The following is a 22,094-nucleotide window of genomic DNA, read 5'->3' as shown; positions in this document are numbered from 1 at the left end:
TGCATAAGGATAAAACGAATGGAAAAGTGTGGGCTGACAACTTGTGGCGTTTGTTTACATGTTACCTTTATATGGCAGCTGTTGCCTAGCAACATTCAGATAGAGTATCATTATCATGACCACTTTAATCCATCTTCTGCCCACTGACATCTTCCCGGCTCTCAATTGAAGTTCAGAGAAACTTTTAGTCAATTTCACTAGACTATTTGTTGTGACTTTCCATCTCTTTCTGGAAACATTAAACTTTTTACATGACTTAAACATGTCTTATTTTGCCCCCTTTCACAGATTTGTGGTGGACCAGATTAATAGCATGATTTCTTGGTCTCCAGATTCTTCATTCATCTTGAATTGTCTTCTCTATAACGCAGTGATTTCTTTAAAGGGTTAGTTCATCAAAAAAAAAAAATGTAATCAATTACTCACTCTCATGTCGTTCCAAACCCATAAGACTTTCGTTCATTTTCGGAACATAAATGAAGATATTTTTAATGAAATCTCAGAGATTTCTGTCCCTCCATTGACATTCTATGAAACTACCACTTTGACGCTTCAAAAAGTTCATAAAGAGAAGAGATCCTAACACTAATCCATATGAGAGGTTTAGTCCAAATTTTTTGAAGAGACACGATTGTTTTATATGATGAACGGACTGAATTTTTCCACATATGAACACTGATCAGTGAACATAGACAGAAGCTCAACCGTACTTGCTCGACGCGCGAGAACAAACCTCATTGGTTATGTTGAAGCTCAAACGTGCTGCGTAACACGAGAACGAACCTCATTGGTTCTCGCACGTCAAGCGAAACTGTTTACCACAACTGATGTGTGAGTTGATGTTTACATGTAGATAAAAGGAAGGAAAGCGAAGCATCAAAGTGCTAGTTGTGTAGTTGTCAATGGAGGGACGAAAAGCTCTATCTACCTATCTACCTAATGAATGAAAGTCTTACGGGTTTAGAACGACATGAGGGTGAGTGATTAATGACAGCATTTTCATTTTGGCGTGATCTAACCCTTTAACACATTGCTTTATTGAGCACCAAGAGCACTTGTCTGGGTCAGGCATTTAAGGCTGCACCGCAGTCCTATAGTAAGGTTTCGGGTCATGCACACACTCTGAAAATGTATAGCGAAGGAAGGTCAGATGTTAAAAGCGTACTTACTTGACCTTTCCAGGTGCTATAGCTCGAGAGGGATGAAGTGATAATGCAGAATTCATCGAAAGGGCAAGTGTGTGTGCGCGCACGTACCCTTGGTGGATTGGTAATATGAGTCTTATTGATCTGTGCCTGAGCTTCTTCAGGAAGATGGATTGGTGTTGTTATGACACACACACTGACTCTACATACAGTACACACTTACAGTCTTGCATGTGGATACTAGTACAGTATAAGTCACCTGTATCTGAACATCGAAATGTCTTTAGTTGAGACTCTGTAGACTTGCTTAAATAGGTAAATGCATTTAAATATTAACTAAATAAATTAAAACACTGGTGGGAAGATTATATTTAGGATGGAGAGATAGACAGATAGATGCTCACACACACACACACACACACACACACACACACACACACACACACACACACACACACACACACACACACACAACACACACACACACACACACACACACACACACACACACACACATCAACGTACTCTTGCTCATATACCCTCTTGATCTCTTTTTGTCTTCTCTGTCATCTTTCATCTCTCTCCCCCTTTCCCTTCCCCCTAACAAACGCTACTTCATCTTGATATCTAATGCAGGTGTCATACTGTGCCATGATTGAATGTTTCATACTCTTGAAAATCATATTAGATATTTATGATCCTCTGTGTGTTCATTTTATTAGATTCAGGGCTCTCCATCACTTCCTGTGGCAGGCTGACTTTTAGAGGACCGTCAGAGGGCAGCCCCACCTTCAGTTCTCCTTTAACTCAACCATGTTTTCCTTCTCTTTTTTTTTTTTTGTATATAGCGGCTCAAAGATGAGATAGCAAAGGTGACGAATGAGATCGAAAGTCTTGGCTCCACTCAAGAAAGGTGGGTGTTTTTTATTTTATTTTATTTTAGTCAACAATAAATCAAAATGGCTTATTTATGTATTTTCAGTTTCTTTATTTTTGTTTGATGGATAATGATCCATTTGCCAATCAGATCCTGTTTCACTTGGAAATATGTTACACTATCTAAGATAAGGGCTTGCGAAAGCTGGCTTGGAAATATGTTACACTATCTAAGAAAAAGGGCTTGCGAAAGCTGGCTTGTGTTTATGCTAAAGGAAATATCCGCCTTCAACTGGTGTTTGCTATCTGATTCTGCCATATTTACACACACACAGACACTCACAAAAACACATTCTCCATTTACTCCCGTCCCCTGTTTGAATATTTAATAACAGTGCCCCCTGCGGGAGGGGAGGCTGGTGAATTATGTACGTCTCTTTTGGTAAAAGGGGGTGTAATTTGTGCAAATTGACTGAGATGTGTTCAGGACTTTGCAAGAATGTCTGAACAGTGCATTATGGTCACAGTCATACAGTGTTCAGTGAGTTTCCTTAAAGGAAAAGCATTTCAAACAGGATGTGTCTTAATGTTTCAATGCAGTCTGAACTAAATTGCACTGCTTTTCATTAGCTTTTCTAAATAAACATGTACTAGTGTTTGACTGTTGCGTTTGCGTCTCTTTTGCAGAGTCTCGCACAACATGCTGGCCTAAAAACGCGGCCCTCAAGTTAAAAGACTTAAACTTTCGAAGTCGGCAGGAAATGGGAGTTGCGATAGTCTTTTCTTCCCTATTGTGGCGTATATCAGAGTCAAACGGCTTCTTGAACAAGAGAAAATGTAGGGCGCCACTTGATTTTGTCCATCAGGAATTGATTGGATCATTATCATTTGCTATTGCTATGATCTCATGTGAGTGACGGTTTGTTGCGTCCTCACGCTAGTAAACACGTCCTCAGAGAAAAAAGATGACGTTGCAAGAGGAAGTTATTTTGATTAAAGATTAAGAGGGCACATGAATAAAAAAAACAATAATAATATTGGGCACTGATCAATCATTTAAAACAAATACACCAATATTCCATTTAAAAAAAGATTCGTCATTTTTGATTTCGTGGGTTACATTAAAAAACGTGTCTTGAGAACTTGCGTTTTTCCATTCCACTGCCCTTAATGCAAATCTGCATTCTGTGAATGACCCCTTATACTCTCTGACTGCATTGACCCATATTCCCAGACCAAACAGAATTGCTCTTAGAATATACATCAAACTGAATCAGCCTTTCAGGCCCATTCATTATACATGACGCGTGATCCCACTGGGATCCCACCGAACACTTCACAGGAATGCCCACTTTGATTCACATGAGAGCCATTGTGATGGAAGAAAGCCATTTTCAGAAAGTGTTCCCCTCCTTTTATGAAATTCTTCTGTCGTTCTTTGTTCCTCCTCCCCCCTTAAGTCATGTCATGTGGCCACAATGGAAGGTACAGTAGTGTGTGGCCCCTTTTACAGGCTGTGGCTTCTAATTTTACATGTCACACCACCACCCAAGAGTGCATTTGGCTGAGTGGATAGTAATGATGTCATTATAAAGCCCTGACATGGCGTGTGAGTTGTAGGTGTTGTACAACTCCATTCCCAGAGATTTAGCTTTAGTTTACAGCTGTCGAAAGAACCTACCCAGCGCTAATAAAGCCCTCGTCTTTGTGTGTTTACAGAATAAACATGCAGCGGGGTAAACAGATTGCTATGGGCCGCAAGAAATTTAACATGGATCCCAAAAAGGTAAACAAGCATTGCATGAAGCCTCTGTTGAAATATTTTGAAGTTTTTTAAATCATAGAGATTACCTGATATGCTTTGACATAGAAGATGATCTCCATTACATAAAAGGCACTTCCATTTTGCATATTTAAACCTTTGATCTTGTGTGGATGCACAAATTATCATAATCACACAAGTTTTGTCACCAAGCATTATGCAACCACACCATTTCCAATTCATTTCCATAGATCCAGCAGAATCCAAACTCATAGTTCAGAGAGCAGGAAAAGAGTAAAGGAAAGAGATTTTTAATGTACTTTACCAACAGGAAACTGCAATTATAATGCGTGCATGTAGGATGTTCTTTATGCTGAATGTTGTATTTTTCTCAGGGTATTCAGTTCCTCATAGAGAATGAATTGCTGAAGAACACTTGTGAAGATATTGCTCAATTCCTCTACAAGGGTGAAGGCCTCAACAAGACAGCCATCGGAGATTATCTGGGTGAAAGGTAAGAACAAGTACTAAATGTTGCTGGTCCATAAAAACAGAGCTCCTGAAGTCGAGATATACATGATATCTGGTGTCAGAAATATATTTTTTTAAAGGAATAAATACTTTTATTCAGCAAGGATGCATTAAATGTCTGTCACTTTTGATGCATTGATCAAAAGTGAGACATTTATAATGTTACAAACGATACTGTTCTTTTGAACTTTCTATTTGTCAGAGAATCCTGAAAATCACAGTTTCTGACATTGATAATGTGAAATGTTTCTTGAGCACCAAATCAGCATATCAGATTTCTGAAAGATCATGTGACACTGAAGACTGGAGTAATGATGCTGAAAATTCAGCTTTGCCATCACAGGAATAAATTAAATGTGTAATTTATTAAAATAATAAACAGTAATTTAATAGGAGACTTTCAAGAAAATTAAACCAATCTCACTGACCCCAAATTGTTTTCGCAGTTGTCAGCAATCAAAATTTCCGATTTAAAAGCATACACACATTTATTGCTTTTTTTTCACGTCCTTTTCAAACAAATTGATTGGTTGCTTTACATATTGGTCAGGCGCCTCTTCCTGTCTTGTTGTCTTGGTGTTTCTTGACCAGGATAAGCTGCATTGTGTACCAGATGTTTAGTCAAAGTTCTGGCTATGCAAGACTACATGCAACCTACATGGCCTTAATAGACTGTCACGTTCTTTCAAACATAATTTACCATTGAGCGTAACCAGGTTAGTGGAAGTTAAACAGATTTTGACTTTGTTAAGGTTCTGAATTTGCTATATCTCTAATCGGAGCTCAGGGGAGGATGACATCACTGATCGTGAGCTGGTCCTCACTGACCGCAGTAGTCTGTCAAAGGCCATTATCTACTGAATCAAGATGGCCTGTGCCCATATGAAAGTGATGTTTTGCAGTAAGGGTCAGCTTACGCATTTATTGATGGACTGAAATTCAATGTCAGTGCCAGGCCATCAGGGACCTATCAGAGCAGGAAGGAAAGGTATATAGTTTGTGTGTGTCTGCATGGGGAGGATTATTTTCCTCTCTCTGTGTAATTATAGATATGCACAATTGCACTAAAATTTGAGGGGTAGTTCACCCAAAAATGAACATTCTAACATTTATTTACCGGTACTCATCCTCTTTTCATAAATAATAATGATAGAATTAAAAAAATTTGTGTGAACTAGGGTTCTCACAGAACCAACATTTCTAGTCTGTACCTATACCAGTAAAATGTTGTGGTACCAATTTCAGTACCAGAGCAAAAACTGTTGAATTAAAGGGATAGTTCACTTTAAAATTAAAATTCTGTCATCATTTACTCACCCTCAAGTTGTTTCAAACCTGTATTAATTTATTTCTTCTGCTGAACACAAAGAAAGATATTTTGAAGAATGTCGGTAACCAAACAGTAGACAGTACCCATTGACTTCCATAGTAGGAAAAAAAAATACTATGGAAGTCAATGGGTACTGTCTACTGTTTGGTTACCGACATTCTTCAAAATATCTTCCTTTGTGTTCAGCAGAAGAAATAAATTAATACAGGTTTGAAACAACTTGAGGGTGAGTAAATGATGACAGAATTTTAATTTTAAAGTGAAATATCCCTTTAAGTACTTTTAAAATTCTTGTCTGTTGGTTATATCACTGTCAATCATCGCAGTTTCCGATTCAGTCGTGCATTTAAATACGATTGTCAATCCAGAAACGTTGCAGTGTACTGAAAAATCTAAACTTGTATTCAGATTGTGAATGGGTAATAAACAGAAAGCAAGAGAAGAGCCTCCCTTTATAATCACTGAATTCTGCACTCTCGCAAAAACTTCTGTTATAATAAATAAAAGCTGTCTTAATTGCTTAACGAATCTCTTATTTACATCTTGTTTACACTGTTGGTTAAAGTGGTGTATTCGTGAGCATTGAAGAAGTCTCTTGTTGAAGAAAACAAATCCTTGTGCGTTTTCAGGAGTGTTAAGCAGATTCTGACTAACTTGCTAACAAGCATCTCCGATAGGCCATTGCGTTCACACGCTCAACAGATATGATTGTGATAGGCTACAATGCTCAACGCTTGTAAAAATGCTTGTAAATAGAAAGTTTTGATGCTCAGAGAGCGTTCAAACAAACACGAATGAGAGCGTTTGAAAGCAGCGTCTATCAGCGGGTATTGAACATACCCAGTACTCGACACTACCGCTACTGCAGAAATGCTGGTACAGTCAACTTTAAAATATATATATATATTTTTTAGTTTCAGTATGTTAGACAACCCTAGGGTAAACTATTCTTTCATTTGAGGGAAAAAAATTTTTTTTTGTACAGTACATAATCATCTGTCTTGTATGCTGTTTTAGCATCTCATTCCAATATTCTTTAATCAGTCAATAACACTATTTTTCCAAATGCACACATCGCATAAATGCAAACACATAATTTTCTGTCACCTGAGGAAAATCATTGGTGAATCCCGGGATTGTCTTTGTGTGGTCACGGCAGTGCAGAGCAGGATGAAGGAGTGTAAGAGTATAGAGCTTAATGGACAGACCCCCAAAGTGGGTTAATGCATTCACTGCTCATTGATATTATCGACATGCCCCATTTCCTCATTGAAGAAAGGGCTAGTTACACACGGACGGTAATCCCAGCCGTAATCCCCCTGTGGGATTTAATGCCCATTGGAGACGTCTGAGAGGAGGATCATAGCCGTATTTCCCTTCACACTGTGAACACCGCATGTTTTTTAACAGTAGACATGATTTTCAGTGGCACATCTGCTTTTTATCTGCCTTTTCTTCACAAATGTCTGTAATTAATTTAGCTCAAACGTTTTATGAAACTTATTAACAATATTTGTTTTCTGCATTGGTATTTCCTGAAGGAAATACAAATCTGATCGAGTCTTTTCTCCAGATGTCACTGTAACGTCATTGCTGTTGATCTAAGAATGAATCTCCTGTTGATTCTTTTTTTTTTTTTTTTTTTTTTAGGGATGATTTCAATATTCAGGTTCTTCATGCCTTTGTGGAGCTTCATGAATTTACAGACCTCAACCTGGTTCAGGCACTCAGGTGACAAAATATAGATCTGTAGATTATGCAGCGAAATTATTTGATATCCTCGTGTCATTGTGATCTCATTAATTGAGTTAATTTCTTCCCATGGTCCATGCAGACAGTTTTTATGGAGCTTCCGGTTACCGGGTGAAGCTCAGAAAATTGATCGAATGATGGAGGCTTTTGCCCAGCGTTACTGTCAATGCAATCCTGGAGTCTTTCAATCCACAGGTGTGTCTCCGCACGTGTAATAATCTGATTGCTTTGCAATAGAGTTTTAACAATATCAAAAATACCTGTGAGATTTCATAATTTTTACACCAAAGCAAGACATAGTATGATGTTTTGTTTATATAATAATAATTAAATATTGGGGTTTAGCCTTCAAGTATTTCTCAATTAAGCAAATCTCTTTAAATCTCTTTTTATTTTCAATTATATAACAGATTGCAAAAAATTACTTCTCTTTGTCTCAAACCAAAACTGCTTTTTAGCCCAGAGTCCCTCTGTAATTTCCCTACACCCACTCCCACTCATACACGTCTTGGGCTCTCTTCATAAATATCCTATCATGCTCTTGGTTATGCTAAAGAGAGCCGCTGATGTAGAACACTTCTATGCCGCCCACAAAGTGGCTACACATGTCTTGACCACTCTGTATTTTGTCAAGGGACAATTCAAAGTTGGATGTAAATATTTTCCTTAGTTCATGTCACAATCATGTCTTTCATCATTTCAAATGCTAAATATAAATTTTGTTATGCAAATATAAATGGTGTTATGATTACATTCATAAACTGTTTAGGGCCTGTGAGAGGATTAGAAATGCAAGCAACATTTGGTCAAGCACTATTTGGATGCTAATTGTTTCTCAACATGCATTTGGACATCAGTTAATTCACTACATTTGGGCCAGTTCCTCCATGTAAACTCTGATTATGATTCAGATGAAATATATCTCGCACAAGCCTGCTGTTTGTCACAAATCAACAGCTGAGAATTTTCGTCCTGAGTGTTGGTAGAAAAAAACTCAAATTAAAAAATGTTAATGCTGAGGTTTCTCAATTTCCTTTGCAGATACATGTTATGTGCTTTCATTCGCAATCATCATGTTGAACACGAGTCTGCACAACCCTAATGTGAAGGACAAGCCGTCTGCAGATCGATTCTTTTGCATGAACAGAGGCATCAATGATGGAGGAGATCTGCCAGAAGACCTGCTCAGGGTCCGTGTCTCACCCAGGTTTTTTTGTTGTTGTTGTGTTTTATATATTTTAATATTATATAATTATTTTTCTATTTTCTATTTTCATTATTATAATAATGAACAAGGCTGCATTTATTTAAACAGAAGAAGAAAAAACAGAAATATTGTGAAATATCATTACTATTTTAAAGTGATGGATTTCTTTTTTAATATACTTTAATTTATTTCTCTGGTGTAAAGCTGAATTTTCATCAGCCATTACTCCAGTCTTCAGTGTCACATGATCCATCAGAAATCATTCGGATTAATGGCTGATAAATTCAGCTTTGCATCCCAGAAATAAATAATATTTCAAAGTATATTAAAATGGAAAACCATGATTTTGAATTGCAATAATATTTAACAATATTTCTGTATTTTTGATTAAATACATGCTTGATAAGCATAAGAGATTTCTTTCAAAAACATATGTATGTTTTTAAATTTTATTTTAACTGCTTTTTTGACTGATCATTGACAGATTTAAGCCATTTATTTTCTCAATATTTTTTTGTTAAAATTTACGCTTGTAGTGCTGAAGTGTTTGAAGTACTAGAACTCAAATTAAACACTCCTGCAGAACCTGTACGAGAGCATTAAGAATGAGCCATTCAAGATACCTGAAGACGACGGCAACGACCTCACACACACGTTCTTTAACCCAGACCGCGAGGGCTGGCTGCTAAAACTGGGTGAGTGAGTGAGTGTTTGTCTGTTCGGAAGATAAAGAAGTAAGTCTGAATGATACATGGCTCTTAACAGGCCCTATATACACTGCCCAACCAAAAAAAAAAGTGGCTCTATGGATTTAAATAGGCAAATGCTTAAGAGTCTATGATTGTATCATTATTGCAGTGATTATTATGTTACAAGATCTTGACCAAAAATTGATGCACCTCTTGATAAAAAAATAAATAAAATTTAATGTAATTTCCATCAAGAGGAGCAATCATTTTTGGTCAAGTTCTTATATTGACAATGCAAGAGTCAAGCACTCTTCACAAAGCACAAAGTCTCCTCCAGCACATCCTAAAGAATTAAAGTTCTGGACTCAGAGGTGCCTTCATGTGTGAAAATGATTCTTCATGCTAAACATTTAACATGCTAGAAACTTAATAATCCCTGCAATGATGATCCAATCATGGACTCTTACGCATTTTTCTATTTAAATCTAAATGTGGATTTAAAATCTCTTTTTTTTTTTTTTGACCAGGCAGTGTATTTTTCTCATGCCCCAGTGTCTCGTGAACTTAAAAATTTGATTTATTTCATTTAATCAGAGCTGTGAATTGAAAGTCTTCCATTGTGTAACTTAATAGCCAAGAAGCACGGGGCCAAATGCTTTCTATTCCAAAGCTAATCTAAAATAGCTGATGCAACCTCCTTATTTATCTGCATGCAGCTCATATTTCAGCTCAGCCTGGATTTTACACCAGGCTGACACACACATGTATTTTATTACAGCCTTTTGTTACAATATTTTTCAGATTTTCATGGTTAATTTCACTTTTTTCTTTCTTTCCACGTTTGTTGTGTTTCTTCAGGAGGTATGTACTGGTTTTCTTAGCTAGCCCATTAAGCTATGCTTCCAGGTGCTTTGTGCTTTCATTTACTCCTTTTGTTTGTCTTTTTATTTATTTATCATTTAACAGATATTTCATTTGATCAAAATGAAATTGGCCTCATTTGAGTTTAAACTGGTGTGGTGTCGCTGCGCTGTTGTGCCGTGTTCACGATGTTTGTGAGACTCTTCTTGGAGATCCGCCTGTCTGTTAAACATTAGATGTGTATTGGTCTCTACTGCGCACATGTGGTCAGTTGAAGCACTGCCTGCTCTGCAGTCTTTACATGCTGCTGTGTGAATGCTACATGCTGCATACACTTACAAGAAATAAATGTGTGACTGTATGTTTTGCCTACAAGCACAGGAATTACAGGTGAGGATTTACAGTTGATATATGTGCAGTTTATAATTGCATGTAAAATGATGGAAGTGAGAATAAAAATAGAAAAAGTCATGATGGTTGTGTAGTTCATTAGTCAGATTTTAGTTCGTTTTTTATTTTTTTAAGTTTTATTATTATTATTTAGTTAACATGCTTTGATTAACATGTAGTACTTTTTATATTTTTATTTTGATCACTTTTAAGTTCTATAATAATAATAATAGGATTCTTTTTAAAGTTTGATTAATATTATTATTATTTTAGAGGTTTGATTAACATGCTGTACATTGTTATATTTTTTTATATTTTGTTTTGTTTTATCCATACTCTTAATTTGTATTATTATTGACAGTAAAAAATAAGAATTATTATGATTATTACCAGTTTTAGAATGTAACGCAAACCGTTCTGAAGGAATAGTTCACTCAATTTTTTTAAATACTGTCATTTCGTTATTTACAGCATTTATGATTTATTAATGACTGCTATTGTAGATCTCTGGTCTAGACTTGCATCCATTCCTACATTCTGAGATTTATTTGATATAAGGCTCATTTGATAACACATTCTCTTACTAATGTGGTCACTAACACCTTCAGCTTGTGCCTGATTCAGTGGTTTTGGGCTAACTGTGTATTTTTGATGAGGCTTCGAGCTCAGCTGTCCATCTGCTAATGTGAGTTCCCATACATGTGTCTGTCTGCTGTGCCTCAGTCCTCACCTCGCCATGTGTCTCTGCTGCTCACCACAATCATTCTTTACTCACACAGACCTCAGCGACGGCATTCTTAATGTACTGTCTGATCCACAGGTGGACGGGTGAAGACGTGGAAAAGGAGATGGTTCATCTTGACCGACAACTGTCTGTATTATTTTGAATACACCACTGTACGTAAACCTGAAGTTCAGTGATTGAATGATCCAGTGGTAATATAACTCATCCGCTGTGCTCTACTGTGGTCACACGTGTTTCCTCTTCTGCCTCTGTTTTCAGGATAAAGAGCCAAGAGGGATCATTCCTCTGGAAAATCTCAGTATTAGGGAAGTGGATGACTCCAAGAAGCCAGTAAGCTTTCACTCGCTTTCCCATCTATATTTCATCACGTTTAAGTTACTTTGTATTAGTCATGGTGGTTGAGAAGTTGATCAGTGAGTAGTACTGACTAGTATTAATTCATTTATTTTTTTACTTTGTTATTCTTGCTTTTAAGTTTGTAACTATTTATTATTTGTATATTTTTTTTACAGCAGTGGTTTAATTAGCATGCTGTACTATTATTTTTAAAATATTTAAATATTTTGATTAATATAACAACCCTTTTTAAGTGTTATTGTTATTTTGGTTATTTATTTATTTATCTATCAATTTATTTTATTCAGTTTGTTCTATCCTTTTAAATTGTGTTGTTGTTGATATTTTTGTTAACATTAATTATGTTCAGTATTAACTATATAATAGCATCAATTTGTTTAGCATGTGCTTTTTTATTTATTTGTTTTATTTTGTTTTGATAATAATAATATTTTTATTTTGAATATATTTTTATACTGATAGTGCCATCTGAAATTTTCTTCTAGAATTATAATTTGTATCAAGCTCGTATATTTAAGTTCAGTAATTTCACTTAAATGGCAATGAAAATTATTTATTAATTGTCATCTAAGTGAAATTATTTAACTTAAATATACAAGCTTGATAATCATTCTAGAAGAAAATTTCAGATGGCACTTAGAGGCTTTTGCATCTGAACTCTTCAAATATATATATATATATAATTAAATAAATATTTGTTATTTAATTCATTGGTTTGTTTAATGTTGGCACTGTTGTTCCTCTTCCTCCTTGTGGGCCCCCTGGAGCTCTATCTATGATTTTGAAAATGTGTGTGGTTGTAATTAGCACAAAGGTTACGGGTTGCTAAAATCACTCTCATACACTGGCGCCACTGTTCTCGTAACCTCGGTTTGCTCCAGTAAAATATAAAAGCCTCTTCTAAAGTAGCTCTCTACACACAGAACTGCTTTGAACTCTTCATCCCAGACAACAAGGATCAAGTCATCAAAGCATGCAAGACTGAAGCAGATGGACGAGTTGTGGAAGGAAACCACACATTCTACCGCATCTCAGCGCCAACAACAGAGGAGAAAGAAGAGTGGATCCAAAGCATCAAGTAAGTCCTCCTATCATCGTTCTCTGACAGAATTTCTAATATGCACAGGGTTATCATTTTGACACAGATTGGTCCTAAACCCAGTTGCAACTTAAATTCAAAGGCTTGAAATAAAGTTCCAGACACGTTAACATTCATGAACACTAAAACTGATCTTTAGTAGCATGTTTTTATCTTTATGAGTGCACATTGCGTCAGATACTTCAGCTGAATATACTGGTTTGATTTTTAATGCATCGATAATGCACATCAAACACATAAGATACACTGTCTAAACCTAAACTTAAAATCATTATAATAAAATAAGATAAAAAAATGTATTCAGGTTTTTCATCTAATATTTATAACTAATTGAAATACAAGTTTTTTTGATGTACTAACATTACTAAAACTGAACTAAAAATACAGCTAAATATAAAATATAAAAATACAGCTACATAGAAACATAAAAAAAAAAAAAAGATTAAAAGCTAAAAGTAAGTATTTAAAACAACGAAGAAAAAGCACAAAACTTGTGGAAAAAAAAGCAAATTCAAAATATTAATAAATACTATAATAGTGTGTAAATAATACTAAAATAACATTTAATTTTGTGCATGTGATAAAATAGCTAAAATAGTTTGTAATGGTGGAAATGACCTATAGCTCAGTAGTGAGCAGGCTATTTTTGAGGTTAACCAAAATGTTCCTTTTCTCCCTTTCGCATTCTCTCCAGGGCTGCCATAAGCCGGGACCCTTTCTATGAGATGCTTGCTGCCAGGAAGAAGAAAGCATCATCTTTAAAGAGACAGTAGAAATGCTCAAGGCTGCATGGATGGATCTCCGCTTCAAGGCCGCAAAGAGGATGTTAAGACATGGACCTGGAAAAGGGACGACTGAGAAACGGAAGCCATAACGCTGGATTGGAAGCGATTTTTATCTCAGGAATGACCTTGAGTTTTGAAGGTTGTCAGTGCAGTTGGCTTTCTTGAAGGTTGTCTGACATTTAAACGTTTAATTCTCATGAACGAACATTATCGTGCACTCACGTACATTATCATCTCAAATCAGCAGGTCTGACTGAATGTGGCGTCTTATTGACCTTTTCTAAGCTTGCTGAAGACATGACCGTTCCTTTCTGTGCTTTGATACATATAAAATGCTAATTGTGCACCTATTTTTACAATGCTATGTACTGTAAATATCTGGGAGGGTTTTGGCCTTGTTTTGTTTGAGACTATCTTACTGTTTTTCTGATCATTTCTGATCTGCTGTCATATTTATAATTCTTTTGTTGACTCGACATTTTTTCACATTTTGCCAAAGTTTGTCTTTCAGTCCTACTCCATGTAATACTGTCCTAAAACCTGAAGTTGAGTGCTTCTGATTCATGAACATGAAATGAAGATATATTTTTATTTTGATGCTGTTTATTTAGCTTAAACAGTTTTATTTAAAATATCAGGACATTTGCATTGTTCACTGATCTCATAGGTGGCCTTGAACGACTGTGAAATCCAAAAACATTTCAGTAAGTTTGGTTCATGTTTATGGAACAATGTCAAAAATTAAACTACTGACTTGAGAGTTTATTTTTTACTATGTTTTGTATTTTACCACATTAAATGTATTGGTTAAATTAACTCATGAAGGCCCCCTCCCCCCAAAAAACTTTTTTGTTGCTTTATATGCACTGATAATTGAGAGAACTCTTAAATGCTAATTTATCAATGCTGTAAATATTTAAACATATAGGTTGTTTTATTTTTTATTGTCAACAACATATACTTTGTGCTAAAGTAAACATATACTTTGTGCTAAAGTAAACAGGGTGACGAAAAGGTTTTAACCTGTCAAGTTGATTTCACCATTGCTAGTGTAGTATGTAACCTTATGCTTACAATAAAAAAAAGTTTGAGCTTTACAAATAACTTTTTTTTTATGAATTATTTTTATTTCTCAATGCCTTTAATTTGTGTGGTTTCACCGCTGGCAAAATGGGCTTTTAATAAAACTTGGCTGCCTATGCAGTAGAAAGGCTACTTTTTTCATTTCTTGAAATCTGTGATACCTGATTAAAGAAAACCGAGAGAGAAAAAGGCTGGTGTCTTCCCTTTTTCCAAAACCCATAATGCACCGAGTCAAATACCACTTTGCTTCTTAGCAAACTTGTCATAATGGTGTCGACTGGTTCACGGTCTCAAGAATTCAGAGAAAAGAATTCAGAGAAACGTTTAGCGGGAATGAGTTAGTTTTGGTTTCCCATGCAGTGAATGATGCAGCACGTTGTAAATAGGAAATAGGCCTACTTAGGCTACAATGTGCCTAAGGCTACAGAGAACTGTAAATATGGAGAGAACACCGCTACAGAAAATCTGAAAAACGTGTTTGTAGTCAACATTTCACACTGGGTGACTTTAAACACAGTTTTATGCCAAACTGAAAGGAACGGCCGTTTGCACGAAAGCCCTGAAGGCTGGAGCTGTCAAATGTTTTGCTGACAAACGTGAATTTCTCGGTCCAGGTAACAAATGAGTAGGCCTTGTTCATACTATCGACATTGCTGATTTTCAACTCGGTTTACATCGTTACAAAACTACACTTAAAGAAACATGGAAATAAATTACAAAATTGTCGGTATAAGGACATTTAGCCAACTAAAAACAAATTACTTCATTTGAACAGCCAGGAAAAAATTACACCAAAATTAAAGGTCACGCATTGGTAGGCTATTTCACATCAAATAACTCAGTCATGACTGTATAAGTCTTTTATTCTGAAAAACAATTTATACAATGACAAAAAACACTGCCTTCATATTGTACAGAATATTTTTGTCCATTTTTAAGTTCTTGTGCGTTGGATGATGTGGTTTTAAGGCCCCATCTTACTCAGGTATTATCCTTCTGTAAGAGAAACATGCTTTTAAACAGTAGCCTACTGTTTCCATCTATGTTAGTGGCTCCCAAACACTAGCAATCATGACATTTAAATCCAGTGAAGTATATTTAAAAAAAGACAATAAAAATAATCTGGTCTCAATGTTAAATAACCTAACAAGCAAACGCTCTTCCTCCACACTGGAACCAAAATCAAAACAACTTCGCAAACCGACTCTGATGTTAAAATAATACTGCAATATTCCCTTTAAATAAGCAATAGTCATGAAAATGCTACAAATAATAATAAAAAAGGTATCCCATGCTTAATGTGTAAAGGTTTGTGTAAACGTTAAAGCCTCAGGATTTGAAGCTCTAAGACCTCTTCTGTACCAATTATTAATGGAAGTCATATTCTCAGTTTCAGTAATCATGTATAACTAGTGAGTATTGGAGTATTAAACGGATAGTTCACCAAAAAATTAACATTCAGATACTCGCACCTCATGTCATTTTAAACCTGAATGACTTTGAGTGGAATACTAAAATCTCTCTCAATACATCAATAGTGAACGTTGTCCTTTTGAGTCCCAATAAATAAAATGCATGCAGGTTTGGAAAAGTTTTTTGTCAAAAAAATTTAAAGATAGAGAAATATGGATATTTTCAGCTGAGGTTACTAAGGGTTGCTGAAATGTGCACGACTCAAACTGCATCACTTTGCATTCCCGAGATCAACTTATTGACCTTATTAATGAAATCAATATTAATGAACTGCTTCTGCCATTTTCAACCAAAATAATGTAGTAAAAAAATAAAGTACAACGGAAAGAAATCAGAAATGGAAAGGTTCTTTGTTAAACAGCATCTTATTAAAGTGACAAAATATTACAAATGGTTTACAGAAAAAAAATTAAATTAACTAAAATATGTACAGAAATGTTAGATGCACATCAAACTGATGGCCAAACGTTCATATCTGCCATGATGCTTACAGATACATATCCATAATACCCGCAGTAAATTCTTTGTTCTGGTTGTACATGCATTTTCTCCAAACAATGAGGTTGTTAGATCAGAATGAATGTTATTAAATATAATAGCACAGAGCTGATTAGTTGAGTGGTCATCATTGGAGCTGCCTGGGACGCTGGCTGAGGCCCGCAATGCCAGTCCTCTTCAAAATCCATATTTGTAAATGCCTCGTGTACAAATCACAGATATGTATTCCCAACTCCATCTGGAAAAAAAAACGGTATTGAGTTATTGATTTCTTTAAAAAAAAAAAAAAAATCTTACTGACCCCAAACTTTTGAACAGTAGTGTGCATGAAAACCTACATAATGCTACAAGTAAAAAATATATATTTTTACATTCTCTAAATAATTTAAACAAGCTGCACAATTTGAGGTATCATTCATGTCAGTAGCACAGGTTAGTACTCAGTATAAATAGTAATACTGATGTTTACCTTGAAAAACACCACCATTTAAAAACACATTTGACTGTTTAAAGTGTAATGTACTTGAATAATCACTAGAGGGCAGAGTGAGAACTACAGAGGAAAGGAAATGATCAACCACAGACAAACCTGCTTATTGGACTGCAAACCATATTACATTAAGTCTAATGTCAAGTCGAATAACTTTATATTTTGAGATTGAAGATGGAAGTGACACCTGCGCTTTTCTGAAGTGATTTCTTTATAAAATCTCCAGAATTCTGCAGAATGGATTTCAACATGACCAAGAATACTAGAGTGGCCCCTAAAAGTATTTGGACAATTAAGTCACACTTTAAAATGTCTTAATGTAATTTACATCACATTTATGCATTTAGCAGACCTTACAAAAGAGCATCAAACTACAAAATACCAACACAACAGATATCCGTTCAAAGAAAAGCACAGTGTTCAAGTTTTAAATGATAAACAATCGATATAGCATTGAAAAGGAGGAAAAAAGGTATGTGGACACTTTTTTGGTTCATGAACTAACTGCAAAGACACCTGTGTGAATCTGACTTCATACATCCATTAAAAATCCCCTTTAAGGCCCATTCACACCAAGAGCAATAACCAAAAAAGATAACTAACAATAACCATACTGGTATATTATTAAAAAAGGATAACATTAGCATACATGTTTAATTAAATACAGAAAAGAACACATTCTGCTGTGCTTTCTGCATGCTATTGGTCTTTCAACTATGTTTAATTTTTCATATTTACTTAGACAGCCTCATTTTGTTAATACCAGAGGCTCAAAGGGAAAAACAATCTCAAATCCTGACATTTAGCAAGTGAGATAGAGCATGTTTGCAATCAAATGGAGGAAAGAGCAGGAACGGTACAGCAGCACGCAGGAAAACCAGCCGTAACGGCCTCCAGATGTTGGCGACGGAGGGCTCGCGGAGGTCAATGCCAGTGCAGCTGGAGTCTGACAGCACTGGGATGACCAGATTCATGCTGTGGTCTGGCCATGCTAGCTCCACGCTGGGCTGTGTGACGAGGATTTGGGTTGAAGGAACCACTGGAGTGACAATGTACATTCTTCAGAACCCACTGTCTGGCAGGCCGAGGTTTGGTATATCCATCTTCGGGGAAAGTCTGACTATACTGAGCGCAAGAGAGCCAAGTCATTTGTTTGGAAGTGGAATAAAACGCTGAATGCTGTTTTTGTTTGCTCAAGGCAACTACCTTCATAGCATTTCATGCGAATGGCTCATTTATGCTTCAACATAATGAAATGCACACAACCGATACCACCAACCCATCCCTGCTGGAAAATCTGGCTTGAGATGGTAGCTGGTAACTAGTTGCTTTAAGTCAATATGAATTACCATTTGCAACCCATATTACTTCATTATTATCACATATTTGCCAAAAAAAAAAAACCCAGGATAATCAATTTAAAAAAACAGGGTTGGACTTGATTTTAGATCAGAATGGTGGCAAACAATATTTGAGTTTTCTAAAACTGTAAAAAATTACAATTAGGTTTGATTTGTTAACATTAGTTAAGGAATACAGCTGTGATCCGCACTCAAATTTCGAAATCCTTTTAGTCACTTTATTTTACATTTTTCACATGAGAATAATACAACACACGTTTCGACTCGCAGGCCTTCTTCAGTGTGTCGAATGCTCTGATCCCTCCACACACACACACCATTTAAACAATTATACTGATGTCATCAAAATTGGTCAATGTTAAAAATCACTCAATTAAATGTTCAACGGCAATTATCCTCATATAATATGATCTTGTTAAATGCACACACCAATCATTTTCATGAATCACAAAACAATTTTACACCAAGCACAATAATAAAAAAAATTAACCAATTAGACAAATTAAAAATCCTTCTACATCAATCCGGGTAAGCACATCAAATAGATAGCAGTGAAAGACCTAATGATTGAAGTCATCAGAAATACATCAACATTAATCAACACTGATTTTTACACTTTATTATATGACATTTGTAAAAAATCATGTAGTAATCTAGATATCTCATAGATCAACAACTCATCTCATTATAGGAAAACAGAAAAATCGAATTCTTCATTCATGCTGTTAGGAGCCAGTGATTTCAATTCATAAATCCAAAATGCTTCTCGCTTTATTTATATGATCTCCTCTACAGGATCCTATTCATTCCTCTATCCCAATACATTCCAATAGTTTGATAATGAAGTCTTGCGATCACGTAGAGGTGGTGATATATGTATTTCTGATGACTTCAATCATAAGGTCTTTCACTGCTATGTATTTGATGTGGTTACCTGGATTGATGTATAAGGAGGATTTAAAAAAAAAGTTGTCTAATTGGTTCATTATTTTGATTATTGTGCTTAGAGTAAAATTGTCTTGTGCTTCAAGAAAATTAGTGGTGTGTACATTTAACAAGATCATATTATATGAGGATAATTCCTATTGAACATTTAATTGAGTGATTTTTAACATTGACCAATTTTGATGACATCAGTATAATTGTTTAAATAGTGTGTGTGCCGGGATCAGAGCATTCAACACACTGGAGAAGGCCTGCGAGTTAACATCTGTTTTATTTTAACATCCGTTTCTCTTTATAAAGTGACTAAAAAGATTTTGAATTTTGAGTGTGGATCACAACTGTATTCTTGAAGTAATTAAATAGATTTACGCACCAAAACAGAGTGAGACGAGCGAGCGGTGTAAACGACTCGGTTAACATTAGTTAACTCCATTAGATTAGTTAATATAACCTAGAAATAAACAACACTTCTATAACATCAATCTCAGTTAAATGTTAATTTTAACATTTAATAATATATATTTTCACTTACTAATAAAGATGCTTTAAAAGAAATGTTATTAGGCGTTTGGTTCAAGCACTTCAATTACATTTGCGATGAAAACAGAAATGGCGATGGACCTTTTCTTCCATATTGTGATGTGCATCACAGACAGAGTAACAGACTTTTGAAAAAAAAAAAAAAAGTAGACTAGAGACTTGGTTCTATGTTAATAATATGTTGAGATTTGGGCGACTCAAAAATGATGAACGGGACAGGGATTAATCCAATTAAATTATCAGAGTCTAGAATACGGCACAAGAGAGAAGTCACCGGAAGGTCCAGTATTTTATATTTTGATTAAAACAGCCCCCAATAAATCATTCACAATGAGACGAGGAACGCGTATTAAGATAGTAAATAGGGTTCATTCTGACTTTAAAGTGGTCAAGATGTTTTTTGGAACATGGTCACTGCTAGACCAGCTAATAACCAGCCTGGTTCAACTAATAACCTGCTTGGACCAGATAATAACCAGCTTGGCCTGGCTAATAACCGGCTTCCATGTACCAAACCGCAGCTACCATCTTAAAATGGATTTTCCAGAAGGAATTACTCATGTCTGAAACTAAAACTAACACTTTGATATGCGGGATCTTCTACAGCAAAGGATGAAAAGGTACGATAGCAACAAACCTGTCATAGGCAGTGAGATATCGATCACCTCAGAAGAAGTTCTTGATGAGGGGAGTAACAAGTTTCACCCACAACTTTACGTGGCGGTCCGGCTGATTAAATGTGGAGTTTGACACTTGTGTCGAGCTCTGGTATAACTCCTCCTGCTCCTGGAAAAGACAGAAAACAAGATTTCACGTAAACCATCTTTTTCTTTTCTTTTTTATCTCACTATCTTAAGTGTTATGTCATCTCAGTGTTTTTCTCGTAAAGACAACTATATAACTGATTTGAACTGGTCACTTACAACCTGATAAGTGAAGATTACAGGAAACTTAGTTTACAGTCTATAAAAACTGATGGCACTCCCAGTTAAGCAGTTGTTATTATAGCCTCTGTTCCCAGTATAGATTAATGGTTCCTTCATATGCAATTCAGTTTGAGATTGGAAAGATAATATGACTGCAGTGCTCTCTGGTACAAAAAACAAACAAAAGTAGTGGTACAGAAAATGACAGTATTTAAATCAGCCAATACTGCATTATTTCATCATATGGTGGCTATCAAAGACTCAAAGCAACATAAAATGGTCTACATTCAATGATATCTATATGATCGATATGTTTTTTTTATGTTTCCAGCAAACTCTTACAAAAATGATGAGCCAAAGATATCATAGATAGTACCAACAGCTGTTAAACACCCCGACACAGGGTACTGGGGTCATATAACCCATAAATCTTAAGAAACGGTGCCGTAGAGGAAGCCCAACCTGTTGCAGTTGCATCTGGAGTTCCTCATTCTCTGTTACTATGGCGATCTGAGCCTCAAGATCCCTGTGCACAGAGCGATAGCCGAAATTTGGGGAGCCAATAAGAGTGAGGCAGGGGTGGTCTCTTCCTCCCACATAGTACCACAGACCTGTGAAGAATGAAATAAAAAAGACCAGAAATTTAATTGACCAGACCAGTAATAATGATAAGTGCTTCATTTTACTGAACAATTGTTTACAATGACTCACTCTACTCTAAAAAATATTTTAAAGGGCCCCAACTTTCAAAATTATGCATTTGTCAGATGCTTCAAAGCAGCTTACAGTGTTTTGTTTTCAGTATTTGTTTCCCGTCACATGAGCTTAAAAAGTAGATTTCATTTTCACAGCCAACAATTCACAAAACAAAGTCTTGGAAAAAACAAAGTTGTTAAGCTTTGTTCAGTACACAAACCAAACGTGTGTTCTATTAATAGGCAGCAGGCTTTGCTTGCCACTTCAAACACCTGCCAATAATGACAACCACCCTGACCTGAGGTAATGTTCTTGTTGATGGAAGTTGAATATCAGGTAACACAACTGCCGGGAATACTATACAATTAATTCCTTAGGACTTCCTTATGGACACATGCAACAGAAATTAGAAAAACTTTTATATGCGGCTATGTTAACTAGTATGTCCTAGGCTATGTCCTAACCCTAATTCAATTTAATTTCAAACTAATACAAGAAAACACAACGCAAAACAGTTTTCTCTTCGTCCCATCATGACATTGGGTATTTCAAT

At 35.7% G+C, this 22,094-nt stretch overlaps 2 protein-coding genes across 7 annotated transcripts in view; one reads left to right on the top strand and one right to left on the bottom strand.

Annotated features, from left to right (window-relative positions):
* The window catches only part of cyth1b (cytohesin 1b), a 66,760-nt gene extending 52,018 nt beyond the window's left edge, over positions 1 to 14,742 (top strand). For all 4 annotated transcript variants that reach the window (XM_079594575.1, XM_079594576.1, XM_079594577.1 and 1 more), the window contains exons 3-13: positions 1,994 to 2,058; positions 3,741 to 3,807; positions 4,179 to 4,297; positions 7,295 to 7,375; positions 7,479 to 7,591; positions 8,438 to 8,586; positions 9,187 to 9,298; positions 11,364 to 11,440; positions 11,547 to 11,618; positions 12,569 to 12,723; positions 13,439 to 14,742. In XM_079594575.1, coding sequence (XP_079450701.1) covers positions 1,994 to 2,058; positions 3,741 to 3,807; positions 4,179 to 4,297; positions 7,295 to 7,375; positions 7,479 to 7,591; positions 8,438 to 8,586; positions 9,187 to 9,298; positions 11,364 to 11,440; positions 11,547 to 11,618; positions 12,569 to 12,723; positions 13,439 to 13,517 — 1,089 coding nt within the window. In that variant the 3' untranslated portion in view covers positions 13,518 to 14,742. The remainder of the gene's footprint in view (positions 1 to 1,993; positions 2,059 to 3,740; positions 3,808 to 4,178; positions 4,298 to 7,294; positions 7,376 to 7,478; positions 7,592 to 8,437; positions 8,587 to 9,186; positions 9,299 to 11,363; positions 11,441 to 11,546; positions 11,619 to 12,568; positions 12,724 to 13,438) is intronic.
* A 716-nt stretch (positions 14,743 to 15,458) lies between these two features.
* pgs1 (phosphatidylglycerophosphate synthase 1) overlaps positions 15,459 to 22,094 on the bottom strand; it is a 31,131-nt gene continuing 24,495 nt past the window's right edge. For all 3 annotated transcript variants that reach the window (XM_079594572.1, XM_079594571.1, XM_079594573.1), the window contains 3 exons: positions 21,308 to 21,456; positions 20,557 to 20,705; positions 15,459 to 16,821 (listed from right to left, as the gene is read on the bottom strand). In XM_079594572.1, coding sequence (XP_079450698.1) covers positions 20,586 to 20,705; positions 21,308 to 21,456 — 269 coding nt within the window. In that variant the 3' untranslated portion in view covers positions 15,459 to 16,821; positions 20,557 to 20,585. The remainder of the gene's footprint in view (positions 16,822 to 20,556; positions 20,706 to 21,307; positions 21,457 to 22,094) is intronic.

The sequence above is a fragment of the Phoxinus phoxinus genome, assembly GCF_949152265.1.
Source record: "Phoxinus phoxinus genome assembly, chromosome: 21".
In the NCBI taxonomy this organism is placed as follows: Eukaryota; Metazoa; Chordata; class Actinopteri; order Cypriniformes; family Leuciscidae; genus Phoxinus; species Phoxinus phoxinus.
The sequence above is the reverse complement of the archived record's forward strand: the minus strand, read 5'-3'. Positions and strand labels throughout refer to the sequence as shown.